We start from the raw sequence: 21,012 nt of genomic DNA on the forward strand, positions 1-21,012 counted from the left end.
AAGTCAACATGGGACCTCGGAGTGTTTTCATAACTTCTTGTTTTGACTGCAGGCAGACCTCGAGACGGTGTTTTTACTAGATCAGTCAGGTTATTGTTACAGGACAAAAATGGTGTTTGTGTACAATTAAATAACCACAGAATGGGTTAGCATGTTGAGATTTTACTTTAGATGTTAATTATTTTACATTCAACGTACTTTATTTGGACACTATGTAACATAGACGCATAGTAAAGCGAAACAGTTACTCTTCTAATATCAATGAAATTTACTTTTGAGTATGATATTTGTTTCTACCGCGTATTTTAATGTAAAACCTATGAAAAATAAAATATAGAAAAACACCTGATTCCTAACACTGTAGTACTCGAAATTACAGTGCACATAAGAAGGGGGAAATTGCAGGAATATTCAAATCGTCTGAGGGAGTGACATCATCAATTTCAGCACACTGACTACTCTCGTGTCCATAAACAGCAATGGAGTAAGGAGACACAGAGGTTCTCGTGCAGTCACTATTTTGAATTTGTGTCAGCTAAATACAAAAATGTTAAGGTTTATTGCGCACTCTGTGCTGTCTACAGAGGTTAGCTTCAATAACACTAAATCCACACACGTGTGCGTGCAGGAGGTCCCCAAATTATTGTTTTATTTATAAACAATGTTTATTATAAATGTTGAGTTTTGCCATTACAACATTAATAGTTAAATGTGTCAAATAAAAATATTGCCTTTATTTTACTTTTTGTTTTTTTTAAGGATTTATTTCAAGTGAAGTCTAGAAAGAATGTCTGTTAGATTTAATTTAAAAATGTATTTGAGCAAGTAAAGCCTGAAAAGACTGTCTTTGTTTGTTTTTAATTTAATTAAAAACAAGCTTTATTCTTAAATGTCACTGTTATAAATGCACATCCAATTAAGTGGCAAGGCCGGGTGTTTTTAATGTTAAGCAAGTTGTTGGTATTTGCTAAATGTAACTATCAAAGTAATTTGTAATCTAAGTTACTTTCAAAATCAAGTCATCAGGAACGAACTACGGTAATTTACTTGTTTAGGGTCACTGTGGCAACATTTTGTGGATGCAATACAAGGCGCATATTTTAAAGTCCTCCATATTACTGCATGGGACTTTAGAAGAGGACTTCCAAACATGATGTATGTCTGTCATGGTTAGTTTGAGCAAGTCCTGTAAATATGAACAGCATATAGAATAATGCACGTTAAGAGGTCCCACTACATTTGTTTGATATGTCTGTCTCTTTGGCATCATGTGAGGTAAGCTGAAAAAAAACAAAAAAAAGGTAACACGGTAAAACTACAGACCACTGCATCTTCCAAAAGAATCAAAATCATCATTTTAAGACATAAAAAGCAGTCACGCTTTATTTGACTTTGCTGGATGAAAAAAAAAAACTGTAGTCCCTGCTGGGACAGTCACCCATCAAAAACCAGCAGCTCACTGAAACCGAAATTATTGTCGCCTCACTGCTGCTGTCGACTCACCACTCGGGCTGCAAACCGTAAGTCAAAACTGATGGTCAGCATTCAAAAGGAACACGAGGAGACAACAGCCACTGACGATTCCATCGTGGCTTCAAAAGTTGCGGGAGCCAACTTGACAAGGGAGTGCTGATGTCAAATTAACAAGTTCACAACTTCCACTTCACTGGGGAAACGTCAACACTCGGAGGGGAAACATGAGAAAGCTGGTATATTCGAAGACTCAGACGCAATCTGTTGTGTGAACGTGCGTGTGCGTATGTAAAGTGTGCTTTCCTATGACACGCTGGTGTTAATTCGGTTACTCGGGGGTTCTGTAGCGTAATGTCTTGTAATGACATACAATCTCATTTTGTCCAAGGAGACACATCAATCTTTTGGATTTACTGCAGGGAGCACAAGCCCTCCTGGTCTCCTGGTGATTGAGGGAGGTAGAGTCGTTTGTGTGTGCGTCTAACATGCATTTGTGTGTTTGTGTGTTAAACAGTGGGAAAGAGGGAAATGGAATAATATGTTCAGACCAGTGGAGCTGAAAACTACCCATACATTGGTTTGATAAACATCAGGAAGGCCACTGTGGTGCACTGCCAGAGGAGGTGGAGGTGTGTGACAGAATCTACTCTTGTGTGTTGGTCTTGGGTGAAAATAAATAAATAAATGAGAATGTATTTGTGTATGTGTGATAGAAAACATGCTGTGCCAAATGCAATGTGATTCTTCTGTCGATACTGTGCATACATGCATTGTCAATCTCTGACTTAGGAGATCAGAAATTACTGTGTAAACACCCTTTACAGTTGTGGTTGTCAACTTTGTATTTATTGAGAGGCTTTTTTTTTTTTATTGTCATGAAAACACTTTGACGTGAGTACCAACATTTTTGAAGTATGTCAACATAATGTCTATTCTTGGGCTTGGCTTTGTATGACCCTTTAGGATAGTAGACCAAAAAGAAAGGAGAATACCAACTCTGCTACATGATAAGCCTCTTGAATAGGGTTCCCAGAGACAGACCTCCAATTAAAATGACCACATAGGTCGTTTTAAAACATGCCAAATTAGGACCAAGTGTTACGTATTGTAGTTTACTAACCCCTATCGACCAGCAAATAGCGAAAAAATAGTAACCAGAACCATAACGAGAGTTACTGGGACCCGGGTCATCTGGACGGAAGACGAGCATCTATCTGACTGAGCTAACAGGCCATTAATTATTTTTAGTATTGACAACAGGGAGTCCTCGAGTTACGGCTGAGTTATGTTCCTACTCTGGTGATGTAACCCGAATTTCGACTTGCGTCGAATTTCACCGCTAAAGTCGATATTTGTACAGTAATTAAAAAAAAAACATATTTGCGCGACCCGGAACAGCTGGAACCGATATTTTGTGTTTATATTGCTGCCGAGCAGAGCTAATTCAAACTTAAACATGGAAGTGTGACGCACTTGATGGCGAGACGACCTGCTCGAAGGATGTCCGTTGCTGGAGGTAACAACAACACAACTTTAAATAACTTTAAAATGGCGTGATTAATGTGGGAAATTAACGAAAAAGAAGGTGCTACGGAAAAGACACGGGCACCGTAAAGTCGAAACGGCGTATGTCGTGTACGACGTAACTTGATCACTCCCTGTACATGTTTTGTAACGTCAACCAGACTACAACCTCACTGAGCCTCTAACCCCAAGCATTAGTATTCCATCCAAAAGTGACGACAAATTCCCAGAGATGACGACGAACTGACGTCAAGAAGGAGCATGTGCAGAACGTACCATCGTCTTGCACGCTCTATTTGGTCGTATTTTCGTGCATGGTACAAACAACCAATATGGTCGTATTAATTAGACGTCTTTTTCCTCTTGTGACCGTTGGGGGAGCTGTCATAGGATACGCTCTACTTGGTCGTATTTCCGTGCATGGTAAAACGACCAATATGGTCATATTTGTTGGAGGACTTGTTTGCATTGGGGTGTTTTCTTTCTTTTAATATTTTTGTAGATTTTACGCCAGTAGAACTGGGTGTAATGGAACGTTTATGCCATTGGGCAACTTTGCTGGATGCAACATAGCCTTTTCCTGGTCAATTGTAGCGGCATCCGTCCTTTGCATTAAAATCAGAGCCGTCTAAGGCTCGGAGGGCAGTAAACCTGCGTATGTCGGGCTTGACATTGCGGAAACAGATACAGACTCGCTGGGGTCCGTGCCAGAAAACTGCAAAATATCCCCTTAGTCAGCTGTGTGTTATGTGAGCCTTGCATCACCAACCGTGACCCCACCACTCACGATTGTGAGTGGGATGCTAAAAATATATTTATGATGGTAATAATAATAATCTTTTCAATGAATTGATTTCCACAATGATGGGATCATCATCCCACACTGTTGTCATATGTATGAATGAAATCTACCGTACACGTCCGCGGAGCGCCGACCGTCTGTGTGCGCCCTGATCGAATCCACCAAAATCGCTTTAAACCGCCTGTGCTACTACGTCGACCTCGGGTTTGCAAGTCTAAAATCTAGTATACTTTTTGTTAGCAAATTTCCAGATGTGCCTGTGACCAGCTGCCAGAATGCCCAGTGAGGTGCCCGCAACTACCAAATTCATAAACAGGCCAAACAAGACTTGCCCCAACACGAAAACGGAGATGTGCCGTTTTTACGTCGAGCGTAAAAAATTGTCCGGTGCGTCGGGGGTGAGGTCATGTCACAAACGGACTAGACTTGACTTGCACCGGCAGCAAAATGACGTTGAGCCCGTTTTTACACTGAGTGCACAGGTCTCAGTCTACAAAAATAAAACCTATTAAGAACAAATACATAAAAATCAAAGAAGTTGCAATGAGCTCCTAACAAAAAACAACAAACTAAAACTGACGACAGAGCCCATTTGTTGATATTCTAAAACGTTATTGTTTTTATTAGTATTTTAAAATTGCTAACTGTTGTACAAGTGTAAAAATCTGTTTACCCATACACTAAATACAGCAAAAAATAAAATATTATCCTTTTTGATTACTCATTACAGATGAAGAGAGAAGCATTAAATATATATTTCTAAAGGCAACTGACTACATGTATCGTGCTTGCAAACATTTTAAAATTTCAAACAAGTGTAAAAGGTTCTACCTGTATATTATAGTTGTGTGGTCACTGTTAATTCTGATAACACAGCGATTAATCTACCAAGTGACAATTTGCAATGTGCTAGCGAGATGAATTCCTTCCAAATAAATATTATTGATGTTGAATTATTGTACTGAGCAGCTCAGACAGAGATACATTTACCACTTTCCTATGTTGCAATAACTTCCTTTTACGGTTTGATGGTCATTATGACACTGCTTCCCTTTGCCATTACCAGTAACCTAAGCTAAAGAAAAGGAAACACGTGGAGTTGATTTGTTTAGATCTCTCATTACATTATGTAAGGCATGGGTTTGACTCTAAATTGTTGTGCAACTTTTTCATTCATTATTATGTTAATTATGATGTGTCTGAATTTGAGGACATTCAAATTTGGATGTTCTACTGTATTGTGCGTAGGGAAAAAAATATTTCAATGATACAGAGCTTTTTCTATTATCTCACTGACTTGTGACACAATAGCTTAAACGAGGGCAAGAAATACCTCAGCAGCATATCAGGTCAAAGTGCTATTGTTTCAACTACTACACTTTTTTTTTTAAGGTAATAATTCTAACACTGACAAACAGAACATTAGTGTGGTGGCTGTGGTTTCCTGGGGATTTCTAACCCTGGGCCTCAGAGTCTAACGGTTTATTGTTTTTCCTCGGCATGTCTGTGACCCCAAACTTACCCCTCTCAGCTGGCTAAAACTGTTAACGTTACACCTTGGTCACAATGCTTAACACAATTCTATGTTAAGGTCAGCGGCAAGGTTGATAAGACCCATTATTGTACTTTGTCGAAGTTGTGGCGGCCAGAAGGAAATCACAGGAAACTTGCAGTGAACACACTTGTGGGACCTAACACAAACAAATTCAAAACTCTACTCAGAGTTGCAAATAAACACTTTTTACAGCAAGTCCCTGCAAGGCTGTAATTTACACAACAAACACATGCCTTGTGTGTGTTTCGGCATGGTTATTCATGGCAATTATTTTTCAAATACAGTATATAATTCAAGGATGGAGCAGCAAGTAAAAGAGAAAGAAATGAGTCAAACTATTAAATTCAATTTTTTTGTAGACAGTTGCAGAATCTGTACAGAGCACAACTTTGTTGGTAGACAAAAAGCTTTCTAATAAAGGCATAGTTACTATTACTGCCAAGGAGATAAGTGCCTGTTAAGTGTTGTCGTGTCAGGAGGTTAGAAGAAAACAACTTGTGAAAAGAGGTAAACATAATAGATAAAATGTTGTACAAGCTTGAAGGTTATTTTTTGTTGTATTCCCGTGAATAGCAAACCAATAGCTCAAAGTAAAAATAAATTAATGAATAAATAAATAAACAAAACAGTTTTCAATCTACAAAATAGAAGGATTTATTTTACACCTTCAGTAGATATTACACATGTGGACCAAATGAAGAAGAAAAATGAAACAACTTGTAACTGACAAAAGTAAAAAAAAAAAAATACATGAAAATTCTGACAGTGCTTTTGAATTTAACAATGTTGTCCATGTGTGTACATTGAAAATATCAGTCAATCCTCCAGGCGTTGACTGTTTGCAAACATCCGAATAATGATGTGCATAGATTTGGTTCAACCCCAAAGTAATACAGTTGTTGACTAAACATAATTAATGCAATTGCTATTACCATTCTACATGCCACCATTGAAGGACAAGAGCCAATAGGAAAATGGATGCCCACTGAACTGAAAAATAAACTCACTGTGGCAAAGGAACACATATTGTACGCAAGGCATTCATTTCAGCAGCATATTGGGCCAACGTACAATGCAGTGAACAATGCACCCAAAATACAAGTAATCAGAAAAAGAAGAGAATCTACCTCGCTAAGTCAGCTCCATTTATTCGTTAATGAGGGCAACTTGTTTTCCAAGCAGTTAACCTCCCTCTGCCCAGTTGTCATGTCTATCGCTTGTCATCATATTAAAGATGAGAACCACAAATGTTTGTTTCTTACTTTAATTAATACTTAGAACGATGAACACCTTTTTACACCTGTAAAATACTATCTGAGTTAACAATGTTACTTTCTGTCAAACATCCTCTTTAAAGCCTTACAATTGCATTACTGTGAGAATGGATTCTAAAACCGAGCATACTGGAAGCTGACCAAGAGAACTGAATTTACTCGAAATAAGAGAAAATATCCTGCCTGCTTGCCTACCTGTGTGCCCAGAGGACACAAATAATGAAGCAAGTTGTTTGCTGTAAACGGCAGAAGATCAGGCAAGACTTTAGCTTTGTAATAGTAATAAGACAGATCATAACCAACAAAAATGTAACTAAATAGAGAGAAGGGAAGGGAGGCCTCATGAAATGAAATGAGCTGTTACTGTGGAACAAATGGCTTTTTTTTTTCATGCCTGGAGTCCAATGGCAATGGTACACACAAACAAACAGCAACACACAACACATTTAATGACCCATTCTGACTGAGTGGCTGTAAATTCCTGGTTTATGATGCTAAAGCATCCCAATTCAGCTTGCTCACAAAGGGACTTTTGTTGATGCTGACAACATACATACACATTCACACACACGCACACACAGATAAACGCAGTAATAGTAAGAAGGGACCCAAGAGTACCCTAGGGCCAGACACACATACTTACACATACAAAAGCACCAGCTTGGCTAATAGCATCAAGTGTTCTAAAACTGGGACACAAAACAGCGCATTAGAAAGACAAGTGCAGTCTTTTTTTCTTTTTTTTTTGCAGCTTACTTGCAGGCTATTTGAGCAATGAACTCTGCCCTCGGGCATAACTGTTTACAAGAAGGAGCTATGTTGAGAAACAACATGAGAAACAATGCTCAACTACAATTGAAAATGAAATGCTGGAAATGGGAACATGATCTAATTTAGAGCATGTGTGCCACAAAACCAGTCAACAAGCTTAATAGTATTGCGCTTGTTAAAAAAATATGTTCAGTTATGTTTATTTCTAAAAATCTATCTAACACAGTGACTAAAAGATAATATTGACCGCAAAATAAGGTGCATTCGATCTTTTGTTTGGTGAAGGAGACATACTTTTTGTTTGTTTTGTTTTTTACCCAAATTGCTGTCAGTTGACGCAACTAAACTCCTAATGGACCAGAAAAAAAGACCTGCCAGTGCTTCTTTCATACACTGCCCAGGGCATATTTCTAATTGTTAGCCAGGCTACATTGATTTTTTTTTTACCCCCCATGTGAGGATAAAACTGATTTAGTGGAAGGGGAACATTAATCTAATTTAATAGGTGCAAATGATATTAATATGCAACTTAATCAAAGTCATATTTTGAATCAATTGGAACATAGAATTTAATTTCCAGGAAGTTGCCCTATTTGTAATAACTACACCATGATGCCATTGTGAGGGTTTGTGTGCTTAAAAGTAAAGATGACGGGACAAAAGTTGCATCAGGTAGACTCCGAATTAAAATACAAGAATTATAAACGAATAAGGAAAATAAATTAATGTAACATTATAAATGCTAGTATGACTACACTGTCTTTTTTTTCCTCTCTGACCAACATATGGGAATCTGAAATAAACAAGGGTGCTACAACCGTGAACTCTTAAGATATTTTTTTAGCCAAACAGAAGCCTGAAGAAAGTCAATTTCAGATAAATGCACAGAAATGTTGGTGATGCCATTTGTGATGCACTTAAAGCCTTTCCACGTTCTCCGAGGGTCATTAGAGGTGAAGTGGAAGACCCCTCCCTGCCAGATGCCCTCAACCAGTTCTACAGTTTTGAGGACCCCAACAACAACACCCCCTATGTCAGATTTACATGCCCCTCAGCTTATCCCCAACAGACGTGAGGAGAACCCAGCAAAGGATTAATCCACACATAGCTGCAGGCCCATACTGAGGGACTGTGTACACCAGCTGACCGTGGTGCTAATGCACATTTTCAACACCTCAATCCAACTAGGGTCTGTCCCAACTTGCCAAAGCACTTCCTCCACCATGCTATTGGCAAATACCTTCACAGTGGCAAATGACTATAAAACTGTTGCCCTCAGCCCAATTGTCACGAAGTGCTTGGAAAAGCTGATCATGGTGAAGATCAAAAACTCTCCCACCCTCACCAGTACGCCTACAGGAAAAATCGCTCCAATATTTATGAGTTGTTTTACACTAAAAGACCCATTTCTTGACTCAAAGTCTTCTCAACACGGCTAGAAAGCAGGAAGTCCTACGACCGCCTGGTCTTCCTAGATTTCTCCTCATTCAACACCATCATCACACAGTGGAGGACTGGGTCTTGGACTTAACAGATCACAGACTGTCAGGATCCACAACCGTATCCTACTCTATCAACCTCAGCACTGGCTCCCTCCAGGGCTGTGTGTTGAGCCCCCTTCTGCTCACACTATTGACCTATGGACTGCTCTGCTGTCATTTAACGAAGTTTGCGAAGCAGATAGCAGTAGCACTCTCTTAAAATGTTTGGGTCAAAAATAACCCAACTATGGGTAAAAAATGGACCGATCCTCAACTTTGAGTCAAGAAAAGGCTCTTTTAGTGTAAAACAACACATAAATATTGGTCAGATCATTTACTTGGGTCCCAAAAAAAAAGGGTCGGTTTGTATAAAACAACCAATAAAGTGGATCGGTTAAATTTTTATCCATAATTGGGTTACTTTAGACCAAACTGTTTTTAGACAGCAGGATGCATGACGCACAAGTGAGTCCAAAGACAGAGTGGAGGTAGAACATCTGGTGGACTGATGCAAAGGTAACCTTCACATCAATATGATGAAGACCAAGACCAAAGCCTCCTCCTTGGACATTGGAGGAAAGCAGTGGAAGTGGTCTTCAGATAGTACCTTGGGGTCCACCTTTCCAAGGACCTCACCTAGGCTGGACCCAAAGATAACTTCATCTTCTACACTTCAAAAACAATATGCAGTCACATTCAGTATTTCTTAGCATTTTACTCTCATCAAAGTAATGCGTTTTAGGATATTGCAAAGGAAGAAAGATAACTGTTAAGAATCTCTACCATTATTTGACATTAACATCAAACTGAAAATGAATATGGAAATGTTTCATGCTGGAGCATGGCTTCAGTGTAACATTTGTCTAAAAGAAAGAGTCCTCTAATGCCTATTGTCAACTTTCCAAAATTCTTTTTTGAGGCAGGAGGCAGCAGAAGTTGGGTCTGCTCTGCATTTGCGTGTCCCACAAAGATCTCTCTTGTTTTGCCCACTAACAAATGTCACCAATGATGTCACTACTTCAGAGGAGGATTTAAAATGGATTATCTAAAAACAGACCATATAAAGAACGCGCTGTCTCTTTCACATATAATTTTATATCAGCAAAGCCTGGTCAAATTAGGGACACCAATGACTGACCAAATTACACAAAAGCAGATGTTCAGCCTGGATTTACAGCAGCTATTCATGTTATCAAACAGCCTACTAAAAGACTTCCAGTATAAAATAACAAAAACAAGGGGATTTGTTTGTCGCCGCTATGACCCCTTAAAATAAAAAATAAAGCCACACACACCACAAAAGAAAGAGACAACAGTCATCTTGTCTCAAGATCTAAATTATACATACAGTATGACATTTATAGTAATGTACTATAGATGGAGAATTTCCTTGTGCTGCATCAATGTCACACTCTTAATAACAACAAGGTCTCTGGTGTTTAGGCAGTAATACATTTAAGTCCAGAACCCAAAGGCAGGTAATAGTGCTCTAGTCTGAGAGTTCCGTTATAATGGATATGAGAATCAACAGTTAATCCATAAAGTCACAAAACCAGTAAACTGTTAAAAAATCTCAACGTGTCAAACTAAAGAATTAGTTGTGCCTTTATACGAGATCAAAGTGGAACCAAAACAAACAAGCATTGTGAATACAATCTCTTTAGTTAATTGTTTTGTGATGGACATCATTCAAGTATGGACTTTGAAGATGAACATGGGAATGACTGATGGATTATAACCAGTGAAGGTCAAGAACAATGTAATTAGTCTGTACAAACCCCTTTTAAGTAGCCCGCTGAGATTACAGCGCATGGGTTTGTAGATTATTTTTTAACAACATTAAATTAGCCCATAAAATGTAGCTTGTCCGTGCATGTGCGCAGAAGTGGTTTGGTTGGTAAAATGTACCATTTTAAATACATTTCAGTCTTAACTCTTTGACTGCCAAAAACGTTAAATAACGTTTAGTAAAATCCTATGGAGGAGTGCCAAAGACGTTAAAAGACGTTTGTTTCAAAACAGAGGTGAAACTAACCATTTTCTATTGTTTATTACTAAAAAACGGAATAAGGTAGAAACAAACTTTTTTTTCTGATTAAAGATGAGAGTCCAATCTTTCATTTGGTAGAATGTGTGTTTCCATAGTCCAAACACATAATTTTCTGTGGACCTTGAAAGATCAGTCAAAAGATCAGTCAAAATGCTTAAATCGGCTGGCACCCACGGCATCCCTTTTCTGAAAACGTCTGGCAGTCAAAAAGTTAATAATTCTAATACAAGACTTTTTTCAAGTCCATACTTCTAAAAAAAAAAATTAAGTACAGAAAAGGAACCTGACATGTGAGCAGCATTTTCATCCTAATGTACCAGTTTAAAGATACCAGAAGTTGGTCGACTCAATGCAACACAGTGAAGTAGTTCGCAGAAGCGATACTCATATACTGTAATTAAATACAGTGATTCACAGAAAAGCAATTTGTTAATATGGTGAATGAGCTTGTAAAGAAAAGCCTCATATTCTTCTTTCTGTAGATATATTTTTCTTCATGTTTTGATTAGTAACCCAATGGGCAAAGACCGAGATGCAGTGCAATTGAATGAGTAATTTGAGCTTTCCACACTTTTTTGTAATACACTGCTATTGTTACCAATTGGAAATTGTGGGTTTCTATTACTGAACATTTGAAGTAGGTACAATGGTGTAACCTACTTCAGAGATTACGCAACACAAAACACACAAAGAAAACTGATGACAGTAGAAAGCTGTCTAATTTAGGTCCTTTCAAGCTCTGAATCACATACACACTGTCAGGTACAATGCTAGTTAATACTGTACTTACCCTGTGTTAATGGAGATGATTTCAATTAGAGGGTTTTTCCTTATCTTGGGAAGATCCAGTCTAGCTCCCCCTAATCTCCGGCCTCCATCTTTCTTCTGGCCCAAAAGACGAACTGAGTGCCCTGAATTAAAGAATAAAAAATGATGTGGTAAATGAAAGCTCATGTGCATTTTCTAATGGCAGTTACAATTAGCTACTTATGATTACTAGTTGCCAAACCCCACAATTTGTGCAATAGTTATGTTCATTTTAACATGAAAATACATCTACAATTTTATTTAAATTGATTGTGCACAGTGTGACTATAAACTACAAAATGTATAAAGATGTTTAGAAAGCACACTATACAAGCGGAGCAAATAAAATCCATAACAAATAGTTAAATGTCAGTGATGTTCAACCTTTATTGTGTGAAAATGGGATGCTGTGGTCTCCTCTCTCTAACCCTCTAATAACTTTATAGCAAGATGCGTGTGAGACGGAGGCGCTGAGGGATGGAATTGTCTTGCTGTTTCTATCCGCTTTACATGAGTCTCCAGGGAGGGTGGGCTCAGGGCAGGAAGCATGGCTATCATTGGTAGATAAAAATTACTATCTGCCCCTAAGGAGGACAAAGAGCCAATCGGTGAGGCGTGACTGGTCGTAATATCCCAGTACAAGCGGGGAAATGAGAAAACTCCACTTGTGGAAATAAGGGCTGGGTGCACGTTTGGCTTTCTTACAGCTAGCTTCTGTAAGAAAGCTGTTTGGGGATAAATTGAGATATTTTGTTCTCAATTATTTTATTTTTTATGTTTGATCGTCCCGATCAGTTCTACGATCCAGTCAGTCAACACATTATCATGACAGCAAAATTTCTCTACACAAATGCTAAATTTAAACTTTACCTATATTATTTCTTGCTGTTATTATTTTACGTGAATATTATAATTGCAATATGTTGGGCAGTTTTTAAAGAATACTTTAATCTTGTCAGTTGTATGCCACTGGCTATCTTAACAATATCATCCGAGTGCTGTCGAATTGTCTTTCCAATCGTTCAAATGTCACTGCTTTTTCTCCTTTGTTGACATATCTATAAATATGGCTTGACGTAATCCAGCCACTCATAAATGCCTCCTATAACGTGATGGTGTAGATGGAAAGAAAGAATAGACAGAAGGCAAGAAGATGAATTCCTCGCAGATGAAAGCTGTATACGATGACCAGATGGATGGTTGGATCACAGCAGTAGGGGCTAAAAGGATGACCTCATGACCTACGGCTGATGTCTCATAAGTGGTGGGTCCCCTGTTTGATTGGAAGGCATCAGCGGGGTGGGGAACATTGGAAATAAGGGACAAAGGTGGCGGATGAAAAGGATAGCAGGGGTTTAGTGTTTATCGGTCATCTTGTTGATGTAATGGGCCAAGCAACACAATTGCATCGAACAGTGTTAATATCTTAGCAATGTCTGCTAAAGTAATTTTATTTGATATGGACATCAAAGCATACTCTTATAAAAGCCAAAACGTAGCTTTTCCGCTTGACAGCAACAAGCCTCTGATCAGCATTCGGCATTCTCATCATATAAAAGGTCACTCCGCATCACAAGAATATGTTTACAATATCATTCAGAATTCCATTTTAAATCTGTGTGAACGGGTCAACTTTGTTTCTGTCCCCGACATGTCTTTATTCTTAAGCTTGATCTTATTTTTAGCAAGGAACGCGATAACAGTTTGTTTATCCTGGTGAAATAAGGATCGTGAGGTCATATTGATGCTATATAGCCTCTGATCTCTAGCTAAGTAGATGCATTAGCCCACCTAACCTTGTGCGCCCCGATTTCTGACATACACACACTAAATCTAAACTGTTTAAAAAAACATCAGAACAACAGGTGAAATGGTATCATCTGAGGCTATAATCTCAACTAGAGGAGATTAATATCAGAACACCAATAGAAATATTGAAACAGCCTTACAAAGGATACACATAAATTAGTTATGGCATCTGACATATCATCAATTGACATCAGTGAAGTTGTTTTTAAATTTTTTTAGAGGTAGACCTGGATTTCTCTTTTCTTTTCTTTTTTTACTTGGAAGGGAGAGGGTAATTATAATATAAACTAAAATAAGCACATACAGGAAGTAACAGCAACTCTGTCCAAAGTTTATGTCTGCTCAGAGTAGGGCTGAGGGAAAAAGTCGACCACAAAAATTGACGCAAAAAAATACATGCGTTGAAGCTATTTCTATCATTTAAAAAAAAAACATATTTATGGCACCAGGAAGTTGCCGGAACCAATATTTCGCGTTTCCGCTCGGACACTTATTGCTGACGGACTCTGACCGGCCTTCACCAAAACACTTCTAGGATGCTTCTTAGGGTTTGTTTGTGGTCGCTTTAGACAGAAAGGGGGGGGGGGGGGGAGAATTTGCTTCGCTACATGTCTGATGTTCATAACAAAACAATCCGCGTCAAAATCCCTAAAGAAATAAAAGTGTTCTAATGAATTTATTGGAGGCAAACACATGTAAGATGGCAGCCATATGTGTGTCAGCAACAAGACAAGGCGGTATCTACTATCTATGTTAAACATAGAGCAAGACTCACTCCTCCAAGTTTTTTTTTTCACTCCTCTAAGTAGAGTCCAAGCTAAGCCATCCAGCATTTGCCGTAAGGACTATTACAACGGTTTTACACCACCAAAGTGTGCAATAACCGAGCCAAATTGACCCAGTTAGCCACAATGCACTTAACGACAGAGACAAGGGAGTTTAAGACGTTGTCTGACCTTAGAAACAAACTCACTTTGCAATATCATGAGCTAGATTAGCATGAGCTAATAGCAATAGCAAGTAAGGTAAAGGTAAGGTAAGGTAAATTCCACTGATTGTCACACCCAACTAAGTGGGGGCGAAATTCGTTCTCCGCATTTGACCCATCCCCTGAGGGAGCGGTGAGCAGCAATGATTGCGCTCGCGAATCACATGGAAGCTACAATAAGCGAGTACTCATGACGTTTATGGATTTAAAATGGAATGGGGGGCGATTAATCAATGGAATCGACAGGAGACTCGATTTTCGTTAGTGACAGCACTGGCTCAGAGTATTTGTTTAATTGCCAATTTGGCCTTAATCTCCCGAGAATTCAGTCCTTACATTTCAGGTTCCCTCCAGAAAATTCGCATCTAGTATAAGAAAACCAAAATGGATAAGCAATCTTGTGGCCACAGTAACTGCCCTATCAGACAACGTGTATGTGTTAAAATACTGTGTGCATGCTCAGCAACTCAACCTGAGATAACGGAAGTCATTTACAACAGGTAGTAACATAAGCTTTATGGTTCAAGGGTTCACAGCAAAATTAAACACAGCTTTACTGTGGCGAGGTATTCTTATTGAGTGGCAGTTATATTCATTTTAAACTAAGACTCAAACTGAAATGATCGTCTCACGCTTCAAGAAGCTAGCTCATAAAAGCTTGCCAATGCTTTTGTCATGTGGAAAAGAGACCCCGCAAGCAATTTTGTTGAAGCAAAGAACTGCGTCTTGCGATTCATTGGCATACGCGTTTTAGTTACCATCACAAAAGGCAAATCCCCCAGTTTAAAGGTCTCCTGGCCTCTGAGCTGAAGTAACAGCTCTCGATTTATATGTGGTCATAAAGAACAGTAATGATACTGAGGAAATTAGTTTCTGTGGAGGGGGGTGCGGAGGGATAGAGTCAGGATATGAGAAGGCGGATGGGTAAGAAGAAGCAAGGAAAGAAATGTTTAAAGATGTTGAGCGAAATATGGTAATCAAAATAAAAAATAAAAACTTGTGTATGTGCTGGGTGTGCATACTGTAAGTGTGTGTAGTCAGACAATTTAGGGTTGATTACATTGTAAAATTCAGATGTCCCTAATTAGCAAGCTTACAGTCACAAACAACACACTCACACACACATTGATGCACATGCAAAGCCAATCTGTTTTACAGTTGTTTTTTAAGAGAACAGCTGCGGGTGTATGACAGCTTCAGTGGACATCACAATAAACTCTGTGTGACCTTCAATTAACAGCAGAGTAGTGTTGCAGTGGCCAGATAGTTTAAATGGATGAACTAATCTCTGACATGTGAGTCTGTCTTCTTTGACAGAAACGAGCACTTAACAAGCTGTTTTACAAACATCCAAAAGTAATTCATTTCTTACAACTCTAACCGCCACTATTGGGACGACTAGATTTTAATTCATTAAACACTAACCTCTGAAATAGATTGCTGCTTTCAACCATTTTCTATGAGTTGGAGCTTCAGGACTTGGTATTAAATTAAAAAACAAGTTTCCTTTTCAAATATTCTTGCGTGATTTGGATGCATGCTTGTGTTCTTTATCCTTTTCAAAAACCAAATATTTTGCAGCCAAATGTAGTGGTGTTACAGTGGTTTGCTCTTAAATCCCGTATACACGCACATACGCACATATTCGTTTTGTCTTCCTAGAGAACATTTTCCCCACATGGTCTGTGGTTTGTCCCTGTTCTAGTTCTAGCAAGCCTACCCGGATATTTTTTCAGCAGTGGTGTACCGCCATTTTCATGGGTGACAATAATGATTAGTGTTGTTCCGATACCATTTTTGGCCCCCGATACCGATTACGATAACCAGTTTTGCAGTATCGGTCGATGCCGATACCGTTCCGATACCTGGGTTGTTGTTTTTGTCAACATGAAAAAGCTGCCCTGCCATTGGTTCAGAGCATTCAAGGGCCAATATGATATCCTAGCTTGGCATGCAGTGAGCACGTCACACATCAGTGAATGTTGTGCACAAGTAAAACACAAGATGCTGCATCCAAAGTCCTATTTTAGCGTCGGAAATAATAGTATCGGCATGTTACTTGTTAGTACTTGCCGATACCACTGTTTTTATGCAGGATCGGGGCCTCTGCCGATACCGGTATCGGAACAACATTAATAATGATGGCCACAACTTTAAATATTCATGTAATAATAATACTGTAAGCAACATAAAAACTACTACTTATATCAGTGGTGCTCGAACTTTTTCATTTGAGGGCTACAAAATAAAAAAAACAAAAAAATAGGACGTATGAGCCGCTCTGAAATTCTTTGTACAATAATTTATGAAACGGGCTGAAATCAATCAAGCAGGCATTTACATATTGTTTATATGTTCTAGTTATTTTGAAAAACTGCTACATGACAGCTTTTTGTTAAAGGTGATAAGGGAAATAGTATCGGATTTTTTTTTTTTTAATCGGACTTTTTGTGTCCTGTATAGTTAGCTGACCATTTTACAAACAGTTACTTGAGCATCCTGAATGTTCATAAATTGGATCTTGAGCACAAAGTGGAAGAAACTATTTTTGATTTTTAATTTCAAACTTTATTCACCACAGCGTTTAGGAGAGAAATTGTGTTATTATTTTGGTCGCAAATATTTGTATTTTGCATATCTGGAAGCTCTGTAGTATGTAAACCAATTTATTATTAGAAGTGGCACCTATTTTTTTGACTCCTCCTCATTCTGTCCTCTTTCAGACTTTTTTTTATTAGCAAATTTTAGCATGTGCCGCGGGCCGCTGATAAATGGACAGGAGGCCGCAAATGGCCCCCCCGGCATAGTTTGGACACCGATGGATTGTCCAATTAATTTAAATTAAAAGATGTTTTGATGCTCATTTTTTTATTGTATTGCAACACAGAAGTAACTGAAGTTGGCCCTCTGGATGGCGTCTACATCAATTGGCAATAACAACACAATGGTGTGCATACTTGCAGGTCTATTTTGTGTGCGTTCAAATACCTTTAACAGCCTCATCCACCACCTCTACCACTCGATCAATCTGCTGGACCTGAAAAACACAAAGGCACACGAAGGTTTATTGATGCTGAGCATTCACACATTCAAATAAAAGCCTAATACTGAGGGCATAAACACAAGTGATCCATATGACAACAAGCTGTGCAGACAAACAAAATGCGCACGGTCAAGTTGAAACTGATGAAATAGAATGTGACTGTGTGCATATAATGGTCGCAATGTGAATGAGAAGATGTATAGAATTCTTAAATGTCACAGAATTTCAGCAGCATTGCTTGGATATATTGCAGATATGGCAATGAACTGCTAGTGGGGAATAGTGAGTTCCTATCAATGTTTGAGGTGATACCATTAAACAGTACATTTACTTTCCACCTGTAAAAACGTATGCGAGAGAGTGATGGCTCGGGTTTTAAAGTGGCTATTAAACACTTGGAATGCTGCTATATAAATCCCGGTCTGTGGCAATAAGCCATCCTGTGATTGTTATCAGGTAGCAATGTGCATTGTAGTAGCTACATTTGGTATTAAGAGATTGGACTCAACAACAAAGTATGATGACAACAGAGGACATTCTAGACCTGTGATTCTCAACTGGTGGGTCGTGACCCATTTTGTGTGGATCGCTGACAGCTTGGAAATAATTATGGGGGTCCTCGGTTTATGAGCAGACTGACATGGGACGTGTTGAGATTACGAACGTCACGCAACAAACTAGTTTGCCTGGTGGAATAAAAATATAGCATCACTTGACACAAGAAGGCACGTTCAGTTTCATAATTACTGAATGTCATTTGATGGACTGATATTTAATGTCATACATACATACTGTACAGTCACATTTCATACAAATATTTACTGTAACTAAACTTGGTTTAGCTGGGATAGGCTCCAGCACCTCCGACTCTGAACAGCATAAGCGATGTTGAAAATGGATGGATAGATAAACTTTATTTCAAACATGCAATGTTTTTTCCCTCCCTCTTTTCTCATGTTTTCTTTTTTTCCCCCCAATCTAAGAAAGTCGGGGGCACTAATTAGCGAACCATCAGGCTTCCTGTTCTGTCTCCCTCCATTGGTCATTGTTATTTTTCGTGTTTCTTGGACTGATAGTGACAAAGACAAATTTGTTTTGTATGTTTACATTAGTGGTGCAGCGGATCAACGGCTTGGTTGGTGGGAAAAAAAACAAAAACAAAGCGAGCATTCACAGTCGACACCACTCAGGCATGTCAAGGAAGCTGAAAATAAATGACGCCTAGTACTATTTACAGAGATGTGATTTGACCAAAGTGAAATTATCTGAAAATTTAGCCGGGGGTCTGGGGGCCGCTGGCACCCAGCTAGGTCCAGGGCAGTGCCCTGGTGGGGGGACAAGGAGCTCATGGGTTTTCCGTGTTTTTAAGTACTTTAAGAAAGTAAGAAATAGACAAAACAACAGCATAAATTTTCAATGTATATTGAACTATCCCATATAAAATGGCAGTTTTAGTCAACTCAAAATCAGTCACATTCAAAAACATTGGACTGCCTTTGCTTTTAAAAACTATCACTGAGAATATCATCATATCTAACTAATGTGATTACTAAGTTAACACATAAATAATGTTGAAGAGTTCAAATTTCATGAACAAATAATTGTATCATGACCAAATGAAAAGTAACTCATATTAGAGCATACCACAAATGTCTTTGTTATAGCAAAAGATGTTATCTGTCGGACTCATGTGCATACACAATGAACTACTAAAAAAAATTAAATAAAATAAAATAAAATAAAAAAAATCAGATTTTTTTTTTTTGGGGGGAGATAAAAAAAGCGGAATTCCGCGAATTAGCGGACAAAACACATCCCTGTATTTATCTTTATTCTTTTTTTTGCTGATCCATTCCGTGACTTTTGTGATCCGTTGCACCACTAGTTTACATACTTGGCCAATAAATCTGATTCTGATAAGAACAACAACAAAAACCCACAGTATAATTAGCCAATTCTGAAAAGAAGTACAAAATACCGTAGTTAAAACTTTTTTTTTTTATTCTATTTTGTTTTTTTTTAAGTGAGATTCCCTTTTGATTATCTTGTAAAATATAATAACAGTAGATGGCGGTGTGAAATGTGCACAATTTGTTAGACAAATATAAAGACAAGAACAAAGAACATGCAAGCAGTACAAAAAGATGTGCGCTGAGGGGGTTGATGTGTATGCATCTCTTGTTTACAACAATTGCTTACACACTGTAATTCTCTGATTACTAAGCCCGAGCCGCTGTTTGTGTGCGTGGAGATGTGTGATGCATCTTAGATAAAGGATGTGACATGTCTGGTTCAGAGACGTGAAACACTGTGGGCTCGCGTGACTCCGTGTACACCTCGCACACGGTTACGCTGTCATTCGTTTCACAGCAACTTCTGAAAGCAAAACAACAAAACAAACAAGGCACATAATCACGCTGCTCATGTGAACAGGAGTGAATGAATTTCAAAAGCACTCTTAAGCACCCCCCACGTAGCCGTTAAGAGGATTCACTAAACAAAAATTCACGACTGGTAATTTGAATCTGATTTTCATATACCACCAACTGTCACTACTGTTGTGTGTTTTGATAACAGGGCACATGAAAGAAGTTTGCGTGCGCCTTGGTTATGTGATTGTTACCATATGTGCCCCTTCATGCATGTGCGGCGGGTTGCTGTCTGTCCGTTTGTGTGCGCACGTGTGTCGGTATCAATGCAAAATCCAATCTATTCGTGACAATAGAAAGCACAGCAGTGGTAAACTTCCCAGCTGTTTCTGCCGCGCCCTGAAGGCATACGCGCACACAAGCTTGTTTATCTGAATGTAATTATATTATACATACAGTACATGCCACTTGAATATGATTTGAATGTAATTATCTTACATAGTGCCGTGTTTACTTAAATGGAACTGCATTATTCATGGTGATGGACATGTAATGTCAAGTTTGAGCCGCTCCCAAACAATATTTTTGAAAGTGACAGTAATCACGACTGGACATGAGGTTGCTTGATTTACTGACAATTGCAACAAATTGATTTATTTCATTAACTTCAGCAATTCAATTCCACTTTAAAGTCATTTAAAGTCCCTTGATGAGGTTTATGATTCAACTTTAAAGTAATTATAGCCTCCTTCCGAGCAAGGAGATAAAAAAAGGAATGCTTAAAAGATTACCGTAGTTATTTGTTTTGTGTAAAATATATCTGTTTGCACCTCAGATAGGGAGAGAAATAACAATTTCCTCATGAGATTATTTGGATGAGCTCAACTAAATAGTGTACTTTGTCTACCATAATTAGTTATGTAGTCTTTTCATGACAGTCACAGAAGATTGTTGGAATACATTTAGTAATCTTTGGGACACCTAATGAACCAAAAGGGAAAATAAAAGTTAGGGGAAAACATAATAGTGCTGCAATACTGGCTTCGATATTAAAACGCAAGCTCTT

General features: G+C 38.5%; 1 protein-coding gene across 1 annotated transcript in view; it reads right to left on the reverse strand.

The window, feature by feature from the left end:
- Positions 1 to 21,012, reverse strand: part of cdkal1 (CDK5 regulatory subunit associated protein 1-like 1) — a 222,241-nt gene that overhangs the window by 136,954 nt on the left and 64,275 nt on the right. The window contains exons 6-7 of the mRNA XM_077575695.1: positions 17,523 to 17,571; positions 11,721 to 11,841 (exon numbers count right to left, since the gene is read on the reverse strand). Coding sequence (XP_077431821.1) covers positions 11,721 to 11,841; positions 17,523 to 17,571 — 170 coding nt within the window. The remainder of the gene's footprint in view (positions 1 to 11,720; positions 11,842 to 17,522; positions 17,572 to 21,012) is intronic.

Source organism: Vanacampus margaritifer, chromosome 9 (assembly GCF_051991255.1).
Source record: "Vanacampus margaritifer isolate UIUO_Vmar chromosome 9, RoL_Vmar_1.0, whole genome shotgun sequence".
Taxonomy (NCBI): domain Eukaryota; kingdom Metazoa; phylum Chordata; class Actinopteri; order Syngnathiformes; family Syngnathidae; genus Vanacampus; species Vanacampus margaritifer.